Here is a 21,044-nt window from a genome sequence, read left to right as displayed (position 1 = left end):
TCTTCATGTTGAGAAACAACTGTCTGGGACAACTGCCATTAGAAATTTCAATTGAGACCTGTACTTCGTACTGACAGCAACAGTCTGTGTCAACCACCCCAGCAAATCTCCTGCAGTGACTGGCTCTTTGTGCTACAGCAGTGACCATCCACAACGCCTGACCTGCTCCTCACGCACACAACAATCTTGTGGCCCTCACCAATACCAACAGTGGCTCCTCACGCAGAGTTGAGAAGGTAACTCTTCAGCAGTATGAACCTGGTACCTGTATCCAACCTCCAATCCATTGCGGTTGGCGTGAACTTGTGACTTTTCCCTGGTCTAGGCCAGATAACTCCACGTGGTGCTTTGTGCCTTTTGGTGTTATTTTCACCTAAAACCTGAAAAAGACTCAGTGCTCCAGTTCTTCTAAATTGGAATTTTGTCTTTTTGGTGTCATTTTATTTATTACATTTTACTCTATTGTTCCAAACTGATTTGGGTTATTTCTTTTGTTGTGTATTCAGTTTGTTACTGTTTGATTCCTGCATAAATAGTTTACACATTGTCGTTAAGTTAAGCATGACTGCTTCTGTGCCAAGCTATTCCAGAGTTAAGCATAGGTTTAGTTAGGTAATTTTGTTTATTTTTTGAGTGTGGCTTCCATCTCCCTCAACTAATAACCCAATTTCTTACACACTATCTACCTTTCTCAATCCAACGCTTATGCACAACACACTAATGCTGTTTTGTACTATTTCTTCAAAACTGCTCATGACCACTGTCTACAGACTTTTTACTTTGTCCCTTCATAGTGTTTGTGCGGTCATGCTTAGAAGAAATAAGGCGGTTTTACATTATTCCACACAGCGCTTGATCTATCTTGATTACTCACCTGAAACACAATAGTTACATGAACACTCAAAAAGTTAAATACGTTTTCCAATTGTTAAATCAGTTCTCCAACAATGAAATACATTTTTCCGAACTGTAACAATCCACTGCTCCAAATTACTGCAAAGGACATGTTTGCAGGTTGCATACTGACTCCCTAATATAGACAGCCCCAAACCATACCTACTGATATGGCAAACAAATGTTGCTACTCCTTCAGCTCTTCTGGTACCTGTGATGTGTTGAACTATGTCCTGAAAAATAGTCAACATGGCTGCCGGCTCATGCTACTTTTTTTTTAACCACTTTATCAGTTTTTAGTCACTTTTGCAGGGAAAGCATCATGATAAAAAGTTTTACGCTTTGTATATTTTAGCATACTTTATATGTTTTCTGTCTCAGAAACATATTTTGTACACAATCTAACCACCCATCGCTTAGTTGCGGAAGTCCATCTGAAGGGCATCATGAATCGTTGTCCCTCTGTATCTGAGGTACTATCAAGTGAGCAAGACATCTCACACAGTTTTGATTTTCGTCACAATTTCAACATAGATGCTGGTTCCCACCCCACAGCCTGATCGCTCTATGTATATGTTTTAAATGGCCGCCCTACTTAATCATGCAATATAACTGACAATGTTTCCATCTCTTATATGTTCCAGATCTTGCTCCACTACATTTGCACTGGTGCAGTGCTATGTTGTTTCCAAACCTGCATAAATGCAAGTGTGGCTGCTAGTAGTAAATTCAAAATCAATTTACCAGTTGGGGTAATCAATGGGTATATGCTGTTTTCCTCCGGATCTCAAAGCAGCACTGTCATGGCTGCAATGGTAGTGTGATGCCCACTACGTTTTATATTTTAGTTAAGATTAGTTTTTACGATATGTCTGGGTATGCACCCACAACCAACAAATATGGAAATTGTAACCCATTTTCCACAATTCTTCTAACATAGCTCGGTGGTACCAACACGGGGTGCAATCTGCTGGGAGACAACTACCACTTTGTGAGTAGTTTGTACGCATTTTCCTAATGTTGCACACAGATGAATTAGCAGCTCTGTACCATATTTTCGCTGAGGTGCCCTCCGATATCGTCACCCTCAAATCCCTCTCCCATTGAAGTGCATACTTACTCTTGGGCTATAGAGCACTTATGTGACGCTGGATCTAAGTGATCCCTTTTTAGGTTTGTTTGTTGGAAAACATTTTTTCCAGTGGGGCTTTTTCCCTGCATACCAACTCTCAAACTATTTGGGAGCCCATCAAGTGCAGAAGCATTGTCACTCAGAAATCTTGTTCCCTGCCTGATCCCAGGCTATATTGGATTTCTTCCCTATTGTACACCCCGCTCTCCCGTGAGAACAGATCTCCTAGTGAAGGTGACCAGTTCTCATTCCATCTTTCAAATCTAGAGGATGTGACTCCTGGCAAGAAGTCTGGGTTATAGATTATCGGTGATGTTGGAAAAGGAATGTCGTAGACCTTTGCTTTCTTGCAGGCTGTTGCCTATATTCTAAAAGTACTATTGATGCGATGAAAATGATAGTATCCCTAATCTTGCTGTTTGTGGCAGTCACAGAATATATTTTAATGGAACGGGGAGAAATCTTGCTCCACTAAGACCCATCTGTTCCCCTATGGACCTGGTGTGCTGCACTAAATATCGGGTGGGACCCAGTGTACAAATGAAGTAGTTTCTCATCCGGACCTCGTGGGTTTCCTGTGGCATGTAAATCATTCCCATCCCAAATGATTTAGTGTAATTGATTTTGAAGACAGAAACTTTCCTAGTGCTGGGAAAGAAACCTCAAGGCAGTCAGAAAACAAAGGACATCATCTGCATAGAGAGCCAATTTAAATTCTGGATTATTTATAATCACTCCTTTTATGTTTGGATTATTTTGTACTCTATGAATAAGGGACTCTATTGACAGGGCAAATATCAGGGGTGACAAGGGGCACCCTTGCCTAGTTTCTCTCAAAATAGGGATTTCTGGAGAATAGTCACTGTTTACCTTAACCCTATTTACAGGCTTTTTATAGACGACCAGTGTCAGGCCATTAATTTTCAGGCCTAGGTTTGTCTTCCAGATTTAATGATATAGGACCAGTCATTCCTTTCAAAGGTCCTCTCTTTGACCAGTGAAAAAAGGAGCATTGACTGCTTTGCTCTCTCAGCCACATCCTGCGTGTGACTATTTTTTACAAATCCAGACAGCTAATGGGAGATCAAACAGGACCAGACCATATGCAGGCATGTAACCAGTACTGACATAAAAATTGTCACATCATTGTTGAGAAGGACAATGGGTGTATATTAGGAGCATGAGGTAGATTCTTTCTCTTCTAATAGAGTGAGTTCTGATTCTAACATTGTACCTGTTACTACTGTGTTAGATAATATATGATTAAAACCTTTTGCAAGCAGCTCTGCCACAAGATTCACAAAGTTCTCCTAGAAGGACATCAAAAAGCTATCAGCGCCAGGGATCGTTTTATGGGTGACCTAAACTTCTTGCTCGAGACGTCCTTCTGTTATGGGATGCAATCAATCCAGTTAGTGCATTAAAGATTCTCTAACTAGAATACTTGCTGGTCCCGCTCCAGATATTGCATCCAAAATTTCTAGAATATTGGTGAGGTTTATGCCCCCTTCATCCCTAATCTCTTTAAGATGATTTCTAGTTTGTACCTGTTTGAGCTTGTATACCAGCGGCCTGTTCTCCTTGTCTCTCTTCTTATAGTGAGATTGTTTTACATATAGCACATTTCTTTGCTGCTTCTTTCATCAGAAGTTGTTCCAACTCTCCCCTAACATTTTGCAACTCTTGGTAAGTTCTTATATTGTTCTAAGCATTTTAGGTCAGTCTCCAATTCCTGCTTTTCTAATATTTCAAAGAGCTCTCTAAGGAAGAGCAATTCTGCTCATATTACATCCTACACTGCATACCATACAATGCTCCAGCTCACCTCCCCATTAACATTTTCTTTAAAATAGCATTCTATTGCCTTCCTAATCTTATCCCTAATTCAGGGTCACCCAGAGCCTATGTGTGGGTACTTGTGTTGTGATTGAATCTAAGGTCAACCACACTGTTGCGTGATTAGATAAAATCTTAGCATTGATTTCCATCGCTGGAAGATGGGGCAGTAAGTCTCTTGAAAGTAGGAAAGAAATCAATATGTGTATAGGACTTATGTACATTGTAATAGAATGTATAATCTCTATCTCAGGTGTGCCTCCTCAAATCCAGCAAATTTAAATGTGTTATGCCTTGCACTAGGGATGTTGAAGCTTTCTCAGTGGACATGTATTTTCTGAAGGCTGGAGAATTGTATTAAAATCAATAAGTAATTTGCCTTTGAAGAAGTGGGCAACTTTGGTGATAAAGTCTGCGCAAAATGTTTCTTGGATGCGTATAGGGAAAATACAGCAAGTTCTAAATGGCTGATCACTTGCCTACTCCCCACGTACCTGCCATAATTATTTAAACACCTAAAGTCCAACTCAGGTGTCAGCCCATGCCTGATTATGATAGCCAGTACTTTCGTTTTACAAATGTTTGTAGCATGAAATTGTAGGGGGTACCAATATGACCACCTCCTTTGTCTTTAACCATTTCAGTAGGGCTGTTCTTTGAATCAGAGAGACGAGACCCTGAACGTTCAGTGTTGTTATTCATATAGCATTCACTTATATATTTTCAATAACATCCCAACATTCCCATTGTTTTGGCCCGATTAGTGGTCCCCCTTCATTTTGCTTGTTCTAAAAGCCAACTCAGACACCTGTTACCCTCAGGTAGACATTGCACCATGCTGGACAGTTCACAGTCCTTATAGTAACTTATCCTTGCTTGCAGTGAAATAATCTAAACAAATGGCCAGCATCTAAACAAATTTCTGAACAACTAGCGGAACGGGAAGAAACCCAATGATGAAGCATGCCACCAAGGGGTAACCTTGGTGGGTGACGGTTTTTCTCACAGGAAAATCTCTTTTCCTATCCATCCTGTGGTAGATCTTTTAGCTGGGCCTCTTTTGTAGTGCTGAATAACTAGAGTCAAAATATAACAACTTCTAAGCAACAAATATAGAAAGTGCTATAGCCATACAGTTACCATCAGGATAGCCATCATCTTGGCAGTCTACTGTTCACAAAGGGACTGGCTCTGGAGTGTGTAGCTGAGCCCCGTCCTTCAGCTTTGAAGTTGTTTAAGAATTTTTGGCATTAAAACATGCAGTCCAGTGGCCCAACATGCAGGTATTTGTTGAGCTAGAAACAGTAGGCAGCATAGATCATAGCCAGCATGACCACATGGAGTTGACTGAGATAGTTCAAGTGTCATAAGTTTCAATATGGCATGCTTACCTAGATGGATGTGTAAGCTCAAGAATGGGAAGCACTTTGGTTCTAGTCTTCCTTCGGTGTTGCTAGCTGATCTATATCTCTTGCAGTCATGTTAATTTCTTGCTCTACTTGCTGGCTTTATTTCTTTTAGGAGTATGCTTTTTTCCCACAAACATCCAAATGTGACTATGTATCATTGTCTTGCGATGCTTCTATTCTACAGGTGAGGCTCAGGATGCCTTTCACCTCAGTCAAATCCTGTATTGTATGTTGTTTACACTAAAACAAACGGTGCTTGTGAGTCTCAGGTAAGAATTAATACCTATACTATTTGGGAGCAATGTTACTTCGTGCCAATCTTCAGGGTCTGTGACATGCCCAGCAGGGTTGAATTGGAACTTGCTTGGATTCAGCATGTAGCCAGTAGCACACTCCACTTTTGGTTACTTCTCTCGCTCACTTGACAAACTATCTGTGGTGCAGTAAACAGTAATTCATTTCATGTCAAATGAGCAGTTCGGTTAGTTGTAGTTGGCTGATACTAACATCATCCCCACTCTTAAAGAAATAGGCCCCTTTATCTTGCCCTCAGTCCTTGCCGCAGTGCTGTTCGGTAATTGAATAGACCCACTTGCCTACTCAGAGGAAGGCATCGTGCATGTTCATCTATGGGCAACTGATCAGTCCCCTAGGCACTGATCAGATCTGTTGCCCTCCGAGGTGGATTGCCCTCTAAAACCTAAGTCCATATCCCACTCCCCTTGGATATCCCGAGTGGTATCATTTGTCTCTTCTGAGGGGCCCGGTGTCCCATCACTGCAGTGCAAGGGGGTAAGGGCATCTTGGGAGCCTCTACGTGCTGTCCTCTGCATTCACATTCAAAGGCTGTCCTTGATCTGCATTTGTGAGAAAGACGCCGGCAGATGCCTTATTGTTGTGATACCCACCCGTGTCTGCCTCCCACTGCCACAGATTCTGCCATTATGAGGCTGAAATGTCAGCCCGCCGAATGCAGCCCAGACAAGACCTGTTCCTACAGGTTCACAGCCTGGCCACAGTCCTTGCTAACAATAGTTCTTGCATGGAGAGCTGATAGTGGAGAGTGGGTGGAAATAGTAGTCCTTTGCCCATATTGGTTGCTAGTCCATGTTCTAGTGAAAGCATGCAGCATCACTTGGCTTTGTACGGGATACTGAAGTCTTGCAGGCACTGGAGTGAGGCAGCTTCCTTATATTGCCATGGACATGGGTGATATACGCCAACGATGAAGCTGAAGTGGAAGAGCTTCTACATATAGTATGCCATACAGTGTTTCCCTATTGAGGGTGATAATGCAGTGCAATGCAATGCTATGGCTATGGCCATTTGTGAGCCACGTGAGACAGACTAGTAACAGCGGCTGCAACTACATCTTGCATGCTTGACGTTCTGGGGTTGGATGTGTAGCACCAAAGTGTAATGAAATGATAGGCGTATGATAAGTTAAAACACAAATAGAGCACTTTTGGACTTAGGGCCAAATGTACCAGCCATTTTGCACTCACGATTTGCAAAAAGAAAGATTTTGTAACCAAAAAATGGCTTTCTGATATTCACTAAACACATTTTGTGATTCAAAAAGAATGCCTGAAACACAAAATGGGTTTAGAAATGGATGCCGGTTCCCAATTTGGAAGCGTCATGTTTAGGGCGTTCCTTCCAGATTGCGAGACTGTCTCAGATGTATCGGTATGCCACCTCAATTAAACGTTAAAAGTTAGCATCACTTTAAAGGAAGTGGTAAATCATTAAAAAAAGGGAAGTGTGCCTTTGGGACAACTTCTTCTTTGTAAGTGTTAAAAAAAAAAAGTTAGTTTGGGAGCAAGGCAGTGGTTTCTTTTAAAGGCATCCCTGTTTACTTTAAATAAAATGGACTGCATTTAACAAAAAGTATTTAAAAAAGTTTATTTAAAGGCAATCACTAGCATGTGAGCTGCCATATGCGATTTGCGCAATTTGCAACTTATCTCATTAATGTGATTGAGGTAGGTCGGATTGTGAACCACTCCGAATGGGAATTTTGCAAACTCACATGTCAGTACACACAGTGGTTAAAATATCAGAATTGATTTGTAAGAAGTTGGTGGGTATTTGAGACCGCTTTTTGTGAATCTATTCTTATTACATCTGGCTCTGAGTGCTTAATCAAACTTATCACCCTGTTATCTTTATGTGTCCCTGACATGATGTTCAATCGTTCTACAAAGCTCAGGAGCTAGCAGTAGATGATGATGTTGTACTGAGAGGAGATAGGAACATTCCTCCATTTGGTTTAGGAATAATAATTCATATGAGCCACAAAGGACATTGTGGCACGGCATTGACCAAGAGGTCAATGTGTAAATATTTGTGGTGGCCGGGCATGAACGTTTAGTTTGTAGAAACAGTGATTAAGCTGCAAGGCGTGCTTGATGTCCTTGAGTACTCGTTTGTTGACTATTGATAGAGTTTTTAAAACTGACTTTTTCTGGACAAAAACTTCCAGAAGTATTTGTTTCTGATAACTGGGTCCTGTTTGTTAATGCTAAAACATGTGAACTTTTAAGAGAAGCAGGATAAAAAAAAAGTGGGTATGGTTGTTTCATTGCAATGTAAAACGCCAAAGATATTAAATTCTTTAATTAAACAGTCGTTTGTGAAGGGTGGTCTGTGCAGAAGGTGCGTTTCAGGCCATATAGAACAACTCCATATTCCATCACTTGGTTTTCACCTTTTAAGTTATTAAAAGGGCATACTAACTACCAAATTGATACCCCAAAATCTCAGAGAGAAATGTGGCAGGAAGGAAAAGATGGCATGTGAGAAAATCAAAGAAACAGTCAGGAAATATCCCAAGAAGAAAGAGCATATGAACTACAGGAATGTAAAAAGTAAGCAGGTTGACATTAATCTGGGATCAGTTGTTAGTGTTAAATTGCCTAATCGGACTAGTAAAGATAATGCCTTTTGGTTGGATCCCATCCTCATAGACAGTGTCCATTTCAGGATATCAGAATGATAACCACATTTAAATGTCAAGAACCGAATTTTATTTAGCAGTAATTATTAAAGCAGGAAGAGCAACCATGGAGAGAGAGTGACTCCTGTCTTACCCCAAGAATCAAACTATAGATTCCCCTCACACATATACAAACACACAACCATACACTAAGGGCCAGATGTATCAAAGGGTTTTACCCATTCTGTGCCTATAGAAAAATATTTTAGTACATCTTGCCTTTAACCTTCCATCACATACAAACCACTATACCACACCTAGACCCTGTGCAGAGGTTATAGACAACCCCAAAGATGTGAAAGAAGGTGCGAGGCAGAGGCTTACAAAAATGTAGACTCAGGACATGGCATGGGTCTTTGAACTTCTTTTGAGATTACACAACTCCAAACTCTAGACATAACAATGCACAGAGTTCCTTAGGCTACGTTAGAAATCCAGAGGGAATAATCAGAAGTCTCAAAGGGCCTTCCATGCCATGACATAGTTTATGGGGGGACGTGGCCTGGCCACGAGTGAAGATGGCCGCTTGCTAGAGGAGCTCCACGCGCCGGAGGACAGAGAAGGTGGTGGTGGAGCCCAAGGAGCTGGTGGGGCGATCCGACTCGCCTCCCCCCAACCCATTATAGTGCCAGCGGCATTCTAAGCCCCAATACCTGGCTCGCAGTGCCCCTGGAACCACCGTAGAGGCCCGTCGCTCTATGTACAGGACCCGGGCCTAGGGCCACACAAGGAACTGCTGGCTTGATTATTGCTTAGGACCAGAAGGATGGCACGGCCTGCTAGGGGGAATGGACGGGAGCACCTGGGACCGGAGAACCGATGGGGCCATCACCCCTCCGTCCCCCCCACTGACCCATACCTGCGCTGCCCAGAGGGCAGTATACAACGGAGACGTCACGTCCTGAGCTGTGCTTGACGCTGTGGTTCCAACACCACTTGGTGGGTGCCCAGCTGAGTGATGGCATGCATGGGGCTTGCTTCCTTCATCCGACGCGGCTGGTGAGCCATGGAAGCCCTGTTCTTTTTGGGGACAGTCCGGCCTACCTCAATCCTCGCTCTGCATCTCAGGTAACAACGGTAGCGACACCCAATCATATGCGCTGCACTACAACCCTGCCAAACATCTGCCTCACCCTACCAAACATCTCTTGGGGGCCCCCCACCTGGCAGAAACGCTTAGGGAGGCCAGGGGGCACTGCCTCATCATTTTGCCTGTAGTGACAACGACAAGGCGGAGACATGTGGGATGTGGATCGTCTCCCTCAAATACTAAAAACTGATCTTACCAACGCACCAAATGGTGATGCGAGCGCCACAGAACCACGCAGGGCCGCTTCATTGATCGAAGCCGCCCCTGCTGCCTTGCAGCACCACAAACCTTTGTGGTCTCCTGGCCTTTGCCTGGTCCCTTGCCCAACATTATTCTCGCCACCTGGACCCCGCATTGCCGCCCTCGGCCTCAACCACAGGGTCCAGTACTGCATGTGACGGAGAGAGGTGAGCCTGCTGTCACCTCCACTAGAGGTTCAGGACCGATAGACGGACAGTCCCCTCCTTACTCACACTAAGAGGAGGCTCAGCAGACACCTTCCACAGCACAGAGAGTGGGTCTCCCCACCTTTTTTATTGGGGGTCTACTCCGCCATATCGTGCCTGCGATGTACCGCAGTCTACACGTGCCCGCCTTCTCGAGCTCATAACCAGGCTCCAAGGTAACCAAAGCTGTTCGTTCATCCAGGCACAACCCCTGCATGACACACCCCAGTACTGTGGTCATCTGAAATCCTGTGCTGCTTTGCAACGTTCGGGTACCCGAATGGCTCGTCATACCGCTTGGCATCTCACAAATAACCAAGCTTCTGTCATCGCCTTTGCCTTTCCCACACAGAGGGATGCCCTCCCCTCCTTGGCAACATCGCCCCAGGACAACGATGCATGGGGATAAGTCTAGCAGTAAACCATCCCACCAATTGATGTTTTCAGAGGCCCTAACTCATCACCGGAGCGCATCGATGCCGCCAGATCCAATTGTCTCCGACCCTCCAGATGCCACCCAGACACCCAAAACAGATGTTTGAATGGAATGCATCCTAATAGAAATCACAGCGGTTGGCAGGAGGTTGGAGGGTATGGATATGAAGATCTCGGACCTCGCTGCGGAATCCAGTTCCATCCTTAATGACATTGCTGGATTCCAGGACACAGTGACTGGCATGGAGCACCGCCTATCACTCATGGAAGACAAACTCAACTCAACGCCGAATAGGGACTAAGAGCTGCAGTACCTTCGGGACCAACTTACAGACTTCGAAGATCGGAGCCTCATGGACCACATCCACTTCTTTGGGTTCCCAGAGCAGGTGAAAGGCACAGATGTCAAAGCCTTCCTCGTAGACACCCTTCCTATCCTCACAGACCTCACATTCTTTCCAACCTCCCCCCCCCCAGAGCTCCAGCATGCGCACTGGATGGGCCCTGTGCTTAAAGATCATGATTATAGGCAGCGCCCCATTATTGCTTTTTTTCTATGCCACGAACAAGTACGACAGCTGCTGACTGCTGCCCGTGACCATGGGCCTAATGACTATGAGGGTCGGGTATTGCGGGTTGCCCCGACTTCTCCCACAACACCAATGACAAACGGAGAGCATTTCTGGCACTTCGGTCCCAATTATGACAAATTGGCATTAAATTTGGATTACAAAGGATGGCAAATCCAGTGTCTTGTTTTACCCTTAAGCCTTACGCCGATTCCTAGATGACCTCTTGCTACAACCCATGGACTTCTTCCCAAGTGTAGCCCGGCCACTCCATGCCCACAAAATACATCTCCTAATCCCCGTCCCTTGGGGACCAACGGGGATTTGGTGGGAATCAGAACCAAAAACGAGGTAGGCCTACTGAACGACCTCCCAGGTCGCAGGAAGATAGAGAAACAGCTCTTCAGGCAGTGGCAGCCCTCACCCAGGATCATAGCAGGGACAAGGCCAGATCCCCCCTGAAGCCCTTGCTCACAGGGGACTGAGGAGCACACCTCCCAGGAACGGACTACACTGCTGCTGCCACAGCCACAGTGGGATTCTGTCTACCCGACGCACACCCCTGACCGGATAAATATATTGGTGATGTGTGCACAGAACTGATGTCTGCCAAACCCTTGACTATTTCTCGTCTGTTGGTAGTTTGGTTTTCTTCCTACTGTCTCTGATCGCTATTGTAGGCTAACAGATAGTGACCCATGGCACCTGTCCTACCGCACACAACGGATTGTTGATTATTGCTTGCTGATTGTTGATGTTGATTGTTCATGATCTCACCGTTTAGATGCATGCATCCTCAAACCCTCAAGCAGTGGACTTTGCCACCACGGTCCCAAGGTGTGCAGAGCCCCGTTAGCCTGTATTGCATGCCCTAGGTCCGGCTACGGGGCCAGGATGTATCCTCCACATACTTAGGTTCCTCCACACGCCTAACTACGCACGCTCAATCTCCCCTTAGCCTCATTGGCCCAGACCCACTTTATTGGGACAAGCACCGGCGCTACTCTACTGCTTGTGATTACCTCCCTTGACGTAGTACCTCAGCCTCTGCCTATGTGCCAGATGACAGGGTTACCATGCCTGACAAGTGGCCCTGTGGACACATATCACATACTGCTATGAAACTGACCCCTGCTAATGCTGCCGATCACCTGGAGGCGAGCACCCGACACCCACACCTGCCCCAGTGCTAGACTTTTTACGGGACACACCCCAGACCACCCACCGCATAACGTACATCCATAAACCATACCATCCCATTCTGCCGGGTCACTGAGGCATGGTCTGTACACTACCCCACCCCAACCTAAGTTGCCACCCATGCCATACCCCCCATCCTCGTGACTCCTGGGTCTGATATGGAATCCCACGTTGAGCGCAGAACCCCTGCATGCGCCTGTTGTCTCTGTGGGAATTCCCATACTACCCCGCTGCCCCTGTGGTGACTGCCCTGCATTGCTTGTCTGCAGCCCCAGTTACCACTGTGCATTTCTGCATTCCTCTCCACATCCTTCTGCACCCTCTTTATATAGCAGATATCACAATGTAAGTGAGTGGACACGGGAGCACAGCAACCTCCCTCCATAAATCCCCTACCTGAAGGAGCAGAGGACTCTCATTGCTTGCCCCCCCCCGCCTGGACAGCATTGAGTCCCCTCCTTGTACCATGCTGGGACTATGAGTACTCCCACATTCATTGAACAAGGTGCTGGCTCCCGTCCTCCCCCAACTGCCCCATCCAACCCTCTCCAGCTCACTTGATACACGGGTAATGTTTGCACTTTCCCTTTCACCTTCTCCCCTCTTCACCATGCTGGGGGCCTCCGGCGCATGTACCACACAAGTTTAGGCCCATAGTTAGAAGCTTTCAGCCCATACCGGGATTTATCCCTCACTCCGGAACTACCTTAGTGCTATCTCCTCCCCCCTCTCACTATAGCCTACCTATCATACCGCCCTCCCTATAACTTCACTGATCCCCTGTCCCGACCTCCACCGCCAGAGGCAGCGGACTTCCCTCCCCACATAGAGATCGAGGGACACCCTCTATGTGTCCCATCTTTACACTATCCTGAACCCCCCCGGTCACCTGACCCAGCCTACTACCCCAGAATCCCCCTTCGCTACAGTCTACTCCTTCGGCTGCTGTCCTGATGTCCCACGCCTGCCTCGCACGGCAACCCCCTACCCTGAACGTCATCTCATGGAATGTTCATGGCCTCACCGACTGCATCAAGTGGAAGAAAATACCGGCTTACCTACAATCCCAGAGGGCAGATATTGCCTTACTGCAAAAAACACACTTGTCCCAACTCAAATATGACAAACTGTGTCGCAACTGGGTGGGCAGGACGATCCACAGCAGCTGCACAACAGCTCCGACACCAGCCACAAGCTTGACTAGAAAATGTGAAGTTGCTATACTTTTACGGAACACTTTACCCCTCACTGTACTGAAAACATGGTCAGATATCCATGGCCACTACGTCCTTGCCAAAGTCAAGGTCGGAGACTGTGTCTCAGCTCGGTCTATGCCCATACAGGCACCAAATGCCCTTTCTTTCTCCAACTCCATCGTCTGCTAACTGAAATCGGGGCCAAGCACTTCCTCCTGGGGTGGACTGGAACCTTGCCCCTTATCCTGTGCTTGACCATATGAGCTCCCTGGATCATTACAACCAAGCCAACAGGGCCCACCTGAATGATGTCATGTCCGACCATGACTTGATTGATCCCTGGCGCCTCGCTCATCCGAGGGACAGGGAATATACCTTCATCTCCCTGGTTTACAGCACCCAATCCAGGATAGATTATTTATTGACCTCCCAGAAGACAGTTGCGCGGCTTCGCGACTCCTGACTCCTTGCAGCCACACTTTCAGACCTTTCCCCCGTCCTCCTCACCCTGGGGCTTCCCTCCCAAGGGTGCAGCCGTGGAGATTGAATATCTCACGATACCATACGCCTCAAGGCAAAAGCCCAGCTATGCTACCACGTCTCCACCTATCTCGACAACAACAAGGGCTTGTTCTCGTCCCAAAGAACATTGCGGGCAGCCGCTAAATCGACAACACAGGGTCAATTGATGAGGGATGTAGCTCTTGCCAGCGCGCACTGACGCTCCCAGCAAAGTGACCTAGAGGTGCAGGTATTGAGCCTCACGCATCTGTATACCACAGAACCCTCCCCAATCATTCCCCACAATCTGGAGCGGGCTAAGATGGACCTCAATACCCTCTTTACCTCCAAAGCTGAATACGCTCTCCAAAGACTGAAGGTTCTTCTTTTGGCAGCACAATTGCGTCACCAGGAAGCAGCCGTAGCCATTACAGCCATCCATGCCTCCAACTGAGCCATCCTCACCTGTCCCCAAGATATTGTTCACAAGTTCCCTGACTTCTGTTGGTCCCTCTACACCCCGGGAAAAAGCTGGAAGATCCTACACGTCTCTCTGCATTCCTGGAAGGCATATGCCTACCCAAACTCTCTGACGGCGGCAGGGACTTGCTCGAGGGTGAAATTAGCAATGACGAAATCGCCCAGGCCATCACCAGACTCCCATACCACGAAGCGCCAGGCAAAGATGGATTCCCAGCGGAATTCTACAAATGGGCAGGTGCAGATGTGTTACATTCATTGTACGAGGCCCTTATGGTCACTGCTGGTACCCTCAGTCCCATTTCCCAGAGGGCGACCATAGCTGTTCTCCCTAAACAGGGTAGGAACCCCTTGCTATGCTGTAGTTATAAGCCCATCTCCCTCTTGAATGGAGATATTAAAATTCTGTCTGGAGTGCTGTTGGCTCGACTGCAGAAGGTTATCCAGTCCCTTATACACCACACACAAGTGGGGTTCGTGCCTGGCCACTTCACCAGAAACCACCTCTTCACAGTGGCCCACACGCTCTGGTCAGCCGGAGATATGAACGACAAAACTCTAGCCCTACCTCTGAAAAAACATTAGATAGGATAGAATAGTGGTTCTTCTTTCAGGTCTTACAACATTTTGGCCTTGGCGACTACTTCATAAGCAAAGTCTGTGTGATTCACTTACAGCACTGGTGAACTGTGGTGGTTTTCTATCTGACCCTATCCTCAGCTGATGCAGAACCTGTCAGGGTTGCCCCCTTTCACCGCTCCTATTCCTCCTTGTCATGGAGCCATTGGCAGCCACCCTTCGCAAAAAACAATATATTTCGGGCTTCTCCGCTCCGGGTTGCTTACCTTTATGCTGATGACGTTCTTCTCAACCTATTGGATCTTCCACATTTTCTCACGAAGCTTCCGGACCTCCTCACCAAATTGGCAGCAATGTTGGGCTACAAGTTGAACTGGGACAAATGCAATGCGCTGCCCATATCCTGATTGACCCCAAGGCGGCTATTGTGACCTTCCCTGCCCGCTGGACACTGTTACATCTCAAGTACCTGGGTATATATATTATCAGGGGCCTGGACGCAATATTGGATGCAAGCTGACGTGTTTTCCTGAGCAATGGAGTGTAAATATGTTGGACCAGTGGGCCCTACAGATCCTTTAGTTGGGATACTCCCTCTTTTTCTGTAAGACTTCGCTATTATTTGTCCCTCCTTCCCACCCTCCTGCCAGTCAGGTATATAGAAGGGAGTATCTTACAGAAAACACAGGAATCGGTGTCAGTCAAAATACTTCTTAGTACCCAAGAATTGCGGCTGCTTGGAGCTAGATCTTTATCTTCACTTCCTGAAGAAACTCAAGCTGAAACAATTTTTCACTATGCTTACCTTGGCAATTATCCTGCCAGGTGTCGGTCGGGCAGACTGGGTTGTGTCCCTTAGTCGTATGGGTGTTCATTTCCACCTCACTATAAGACATTGCCAGAGAAGTTTACTGCATTTTCAAATATAGTAAGACCATTGATTTACAGTTCTTATCTTCTGTATGACATACGCATGCAGGGACCGCTCAAAGTTCCTGACACTCATAGCAGCATATCTCAGGACACAGTAGGTCCCCGTTGCTTCTATCTTGACAACTGACCTATGAAGATAAAACATTAGTTTAAAGCAGAACAATGTCTGCACAAGATTTGTACTTTGTTGTGCAGCCTAATTTTCTCTCCGAGATTCTTCAATTCATCTATCTCAACATCTGCAATTTATCAGGACTAGACATGGTGCAAGGATACACCTTTCACTCTGTGGCCAGAGTACACAATATCTTCCAAGTAGTAGAACCTTTTTTTGTTTGGCTACTTTCAGAGTGGTCATGTTTCGTGACTTGGTTTTCTTTGCATCTTGGGTCTTCCTGGAACCTAGTCAGTCCAGCCAGAAGAAGGGGTCAATGTGACCCTTGTTCTCAAGGGACCCATGTTTGGAGTGATGTGTCAAATGTTGTCAGTCTCTCCTCCATTCAGCAGAGAGTTGGAGTGGTGAACCTCGGAAACTTCAGAAAAGTCTTTGCAGATGGGGGGCTTTCAGGCCAGATGGCATCTTGTGGTGACAGATGCCTCCCTTGTGGGGTGTGAACCACATCTATTAATAAGTCTTGGTTGAAGCTAGAAAGGCAGTTTGGCGTCAACATATTGTTCACTTTGGTTGGGGGTATACTTGGGTGTATCCCCTGGTTGCAGATCCAAGGGCTCTGCTAGCAAACACCATCAAATTCATGGCACACCCCCAGTGCACTTACAGATTGTCGATTCCACTTGCATAAATGTACAGGTCAGGCAAACAAAGATGAGCAGATGCCGGTTGGAACAGCTATCCCCCCATACAACATTTTTCGTCCTAGTGTCATGGCTTCCTGCAGATTATTTATTGCTCTCTCACCACAACTCTTTCTGAGGATTCTTGATTGGGGTCTTCTATAGCCTTATGAATGTTTTTTTTTCAAATACACTGCTCCTAACTTGACTCAGTGGCACTGTTAATTCAAGCAGAAATGATATAATTTGTATAGGAGGTAAATACACATTTCTGAAACGAGTTTGACATCTGACAATATTTCTAAATGAACAATCACTGGAAAAAACATAACACTGTTCAGAAACATTGTTGTGGAAGTAAGTAATAGCTTTTAACTTCAGACATTTATAGATGGTAGTGGTTCTTGTGGGATATGTCTAGGAGCAGTTGCCAACCGGAAGGGAAAGGATTAAAATCAAGTATAGGTGATTGTTGTATTTTTGCATTGTTGAGTTTCCACACTTATACACAATCTAGTGGCGTAATGTAATCAAGAAAGTGAAGCTTTTATATGGTTTTCTGCTATAGGGCAAGATGTGGCCTTCAGTGCTCAGTACCAGGGGTTCTGGAGCTTAGCTTTGTTGATAGCATTTTCCTTTGATTGTTTCTTCTTTGGTAAGGTTAACAAGCTTTTCTGTCATTTCCGTGTGAAAATTAGACTGCTGTTTTTTTCAGGTGCTGATATTTGTTGGTGGGCACGAAACGGGATTCCTACATGAAAACTTGCCCTTCCTCGCCTCATTGGAAAGAAAAGATGGAAAAGCCACCGCCTACATCTGTGAGAGGTTCACCTGCTCTCTGCCTGTCACATCCTCCAAGGATTTGCAGAAACTGCTTCATTCTTGAGAAACTTCTGGTCATTGGTGTCAGTTTAAAAGCAGCACCGCCTTAATGAACCTCTGCAGTGTTTGAGGAGGGTCTTCAAATCAGTACTTCAGTCTTTCTAGTGTGCTTTTTCAGTCTCGAATCCCTTTTATCCCTTAGTTTTCTTTTCACGCTATGCCATACACCAGACCCACAAACACATCCCAGTTTGGGCCCATTTCTCAATCTGTAAACCCTCAAATTATTGCCACACTGCCCAGTCCATTTACAACACTAAAGCTTCATCTGCAACTCCCTCCGCCTATACACCCACCACTTTGCTCAAACACACCTCCAAACTGTATACATATCCCTCAGTTCTAACTATACATCCACTGCTCAATCCACAGGCCCAGGCTCTACACACTAGCGTGCACACTCTCACAAATTATACAGCCTCCTCCTACGTATAACTCATTTTGCGCTAAAGCAACCACAGGCACAACCCTCAGCTGCCCCCTACCTACTGTTCTACATTTGGCACCCCCATAAACTATAAACCCTCCATTCATGCCTTCCAAACGCTACACTTATTAATTAGTCTACATACCCAAACTATTTACCCATGCCTTTCAGTCCACACATCGACCAAAATGTACTCTCAAATCTCAGTCTCTGTGTTGCCCAGACTATGCATCCAACCTTCAGTCTTCATCACCTCCTTTTTAAACACCTATCTCTTAGTGTGCTCACCTGCACTAGATACACAACTCTCACTTCATATTTCCTAACTTATACAACACCCTTCTCTGTCAGCACACTACTTTAAGCAAAGTACATATTCTGTCCCCAGATCATGCACCTAGTCCTCAGTCCAAAAACACTGCAAGCTATACCACATGTGCCCCACCTCACATCCTGCTAAACCTCATACCCGCTCTGCCCCATACCCTTTAAACCCACACCTCAGTGCCAGGAGTCTGAACCCAACGTTAATATCCAACAAATCCTCAGTTCGAAGCAATATTCTTAGGCTCACTAGTCAGTGCTGGCACCATTACCTAACTATTTACAACTAACCTTCTCAAACATATACACATTGGCTTCTTTTCTGTACTCTCAGTAATTTTTTTCACATCCACCCCTCAGCCAACACGGAATCCCAGCAGGAAATGGATAGCTATCAACACCCACTGTTCTATTGGCACAGAAATGAACCTCCCCTGAAAAGGCTACACTCCACTGCCCATCAGTTGACACAGAACACCTTGTTCCTGGGAAAAAATACATACACCCACTACTGAGTCTGCTCAAGAGACTTCCTGCTCCCTTGATCCCAAAACCATTATGTGCAGAGACCACTCAGTAATTTGGCACCTAGTCAGTAACATTAGTTGGTCAAGAGGACGATATACCTCCAGTTTGGGGACTACATGCATGAGTGCATTCGTTTGCATATTGTGTAGGAGGTCTGAAGTTGAGTTTGTGGAAGGTGTTATAGTGTGGGTGCAATAGCAAATGAAAGTAGGGGAATGAACTGTGAGTGCAAAGGAGGTTTACATGCTTGGGAGAGCACCGCCTGTGGCTGCAGTTTGCAGCTGTGTTGGAAGTTGCGTTGGAAGACAGAGATGCTAGATAGGGTGAGGTTCATAGCTGGGGTGTGGCTCCATTTATGGATGGACGTTCTGATAGCACGGTTAGTTCGCAATAAGGTCGAGAGAAATAACTTGAGGAGGATTACTGCAGTGTGGATGCTGCTTCCAACGGTAGGAGCTGCTACCGTAGGAAACCTTTAAGAGACCTGCTCTGGTACTGTTGGGGGTTTCTAGTATTAGGAGCTGCTATTGGATTATTACTTTTTAGTGTTGGAAGTTGTGATTAAAAAGTGTGTTTCTGCAGTAAGGGGTGGTAGCTGTGATTGCATTAAAGGTTTTTAGAGAGGAGTGTTTCCAGTTATGGTTATGACCTGTATTTGCAATGGGAATTTGTGTAAGCGTGTAGGAATTGTTATTGCAAGTGGTACTTTGTTTCTGGAGTAATTTATAGTGGTTGTGTGTAGGCGTGGTTGCTGAACAACTGATGTTGGGAAAAGGGTTCTCAGTGAAGAGTGGTAATTAATTTGTAGTGGCGAATGACAGGTAGGTGTTAAGGTAAAATATTGGTGAAAAAATATTGTGTGGACAAAATATTGTGTCAAGGATATTGAGGACAAAATATTTTGAAGATAAGTTTCTGTGAGCAAAGATTTACTACATATAACCCCACACATATGTACTTTGATGATATATATATATATATATATATATATATACATGCATATATATATTCAAGGTACGTAGATGTGGAGTTAAGAATAGTAAATCTATACTTAACTATTTGGACTTAACTTCTCAATATTTTGGTCCTCGATATTTTTGACACAATATTCTGTCCACACAATGTTTTTGTTTGTGACATTTTGTCAGTGTTCCTAAGGACAACTAATGCTATGAAGAGAACATTAGTGGTTGTGTATGAGCTGTTGTTGCATCAGCATTATTAACGTCAGTAGGATGAGTAAGAACAGTTATTGCCATGGGATTCGAGAGTAGAGTGAAAACTGTGAGTGAAGAGTGTTGAGGGTCGAAGGGGGCATATGCAGTGGCTGTATTAGTTACCCATTCGTAATAGGGCTGTGCTTTAACTTGTGGACCTCAGAATTGTCATTTTAGCTGGAGGGAACATCTAGGCCAATTCTCCGGACATGTAACATGGATGTTACATGTGAGCAAAATGTGCCTGTTAATTCCTTCCTGAAGCTAGAGAAAGATCTTTGTCGCCCATGATCTCTGTCAGTTGGTAGATCGTTAGCCCTCTCTTTAGGCCAAAAACCTTTGTTGATCTTCGCTGTTTGCAGCCTGCATGCAGAGGATCTGTATAAATCGATGAATTGCTAAACTGTTTAAAACACGGGTCTGTCCTGTCAGCTCAACTCGATAACTTATCCAAGGCCTGAGTATAGAAAATGTATAGTCAAATAGTAGCTCTTTGACTGAGACATGAGTCTGCAAAACTTGTGTGAGGTAATGGATGGTTCATTAGTTTAAGTCTTATACATGTCTTTGCAGGCTCACGGAGATCCTCACCACGTCATAGGCTTAGCTTGAATTCATTGTTTGCCATGTTGCCATACTCTTTTTGTTTGTATCTTCTTTCTTTTATTTCGTTTCCTCATTTCTGCACTCTCTCTTAAAATCTCATATCTGAAATGAAATTATATGAAAAGTTACTTGCATATAGCAAATATCGGCTGGTGGTTGTCCTACAGAAATGCGAAAATGTGGACAGGAATGATCCTAAAACAAATAAAGCCGCTTATTTTTGCAGTTTAAATGTACCAGATGAAAATTATGGTGTATTTGTGAAGGCTGAAAATGTAAAAACAGTTGAGTTTGTCCCATCTGGAGACAAAATGCTGACGGGTCTCCATGCTTGGCTATTGAATATTCCTAAATTTGCCATTCCACCTCAACATGTAGAAGACTGATGCTGTTGTTTTCAAGCATACCTTCTATAGTAATAGTATAGGCCATTGCAGTTTTGGAAAGCTCCAAAAGAATCAATAGGCTCTATTTCAGTGGCTTCAGAAGCTTCTAGTGCTCCAGTTTATATATCTGGCATTACTGTAGCCATCTCACATTCAGCTACTCTCCCCAATGGGTCCTGTA

General features: G+C 45.1%; 1 protein-coding gene across 5 annotated transcripts in view; it reads left to right on the top strand.

The window, feature by feature from the left end:
- Positions 1–20,713, top strand: part of SPATA20 (spermatogenesis associated 20) — a 1,104,606-nt gene extending 1,083,893 nt beyond the window's left edge. For 4 of the 5 annotated variants that reach the window (XM_069200053.1, XM_069200051.1, XM_069200052.1 and 1 more), the window contains one exon: positions 17,209–20,713. In XM_069200053.1, the coding sequence (XP_069056154.1) occupies positions 17,209–17,379 (171 nt within the window). In that variant the 3' untranslated portion in view covers positions 17,380–20,713. The remainder of the gene's footprint in view (positions 1–17,208) is intronic. The other variant, XM_069200055.1, reaches the window with a different exon arrangement.
- The last annotated feature ends 331 nt before the right edge of the window (positions 20,714–21,044 follow it).

This window comes from Pleurodeles waltl, chromosome 7 (assembly GCF_031143425.1).
Source record: "Pleurodeles waltl isolate 20211129_DDA chromosome 7, aPleWal1.hap1.20221129, whole genome shotgun sequence".
NCBI classification, from domain to species: domain Eukaryota; kingdom Metazoa; phylum Chordata; class Amphibia; order Caudata; family Salamandridae; genus Pleurodeles; species Pleurodeles waltl.
The sequence above is the reverse complement of the archived record's forward strand: the minus strand, read 5'-3'. Positions and strand labels throughout refer to the sequence as shown.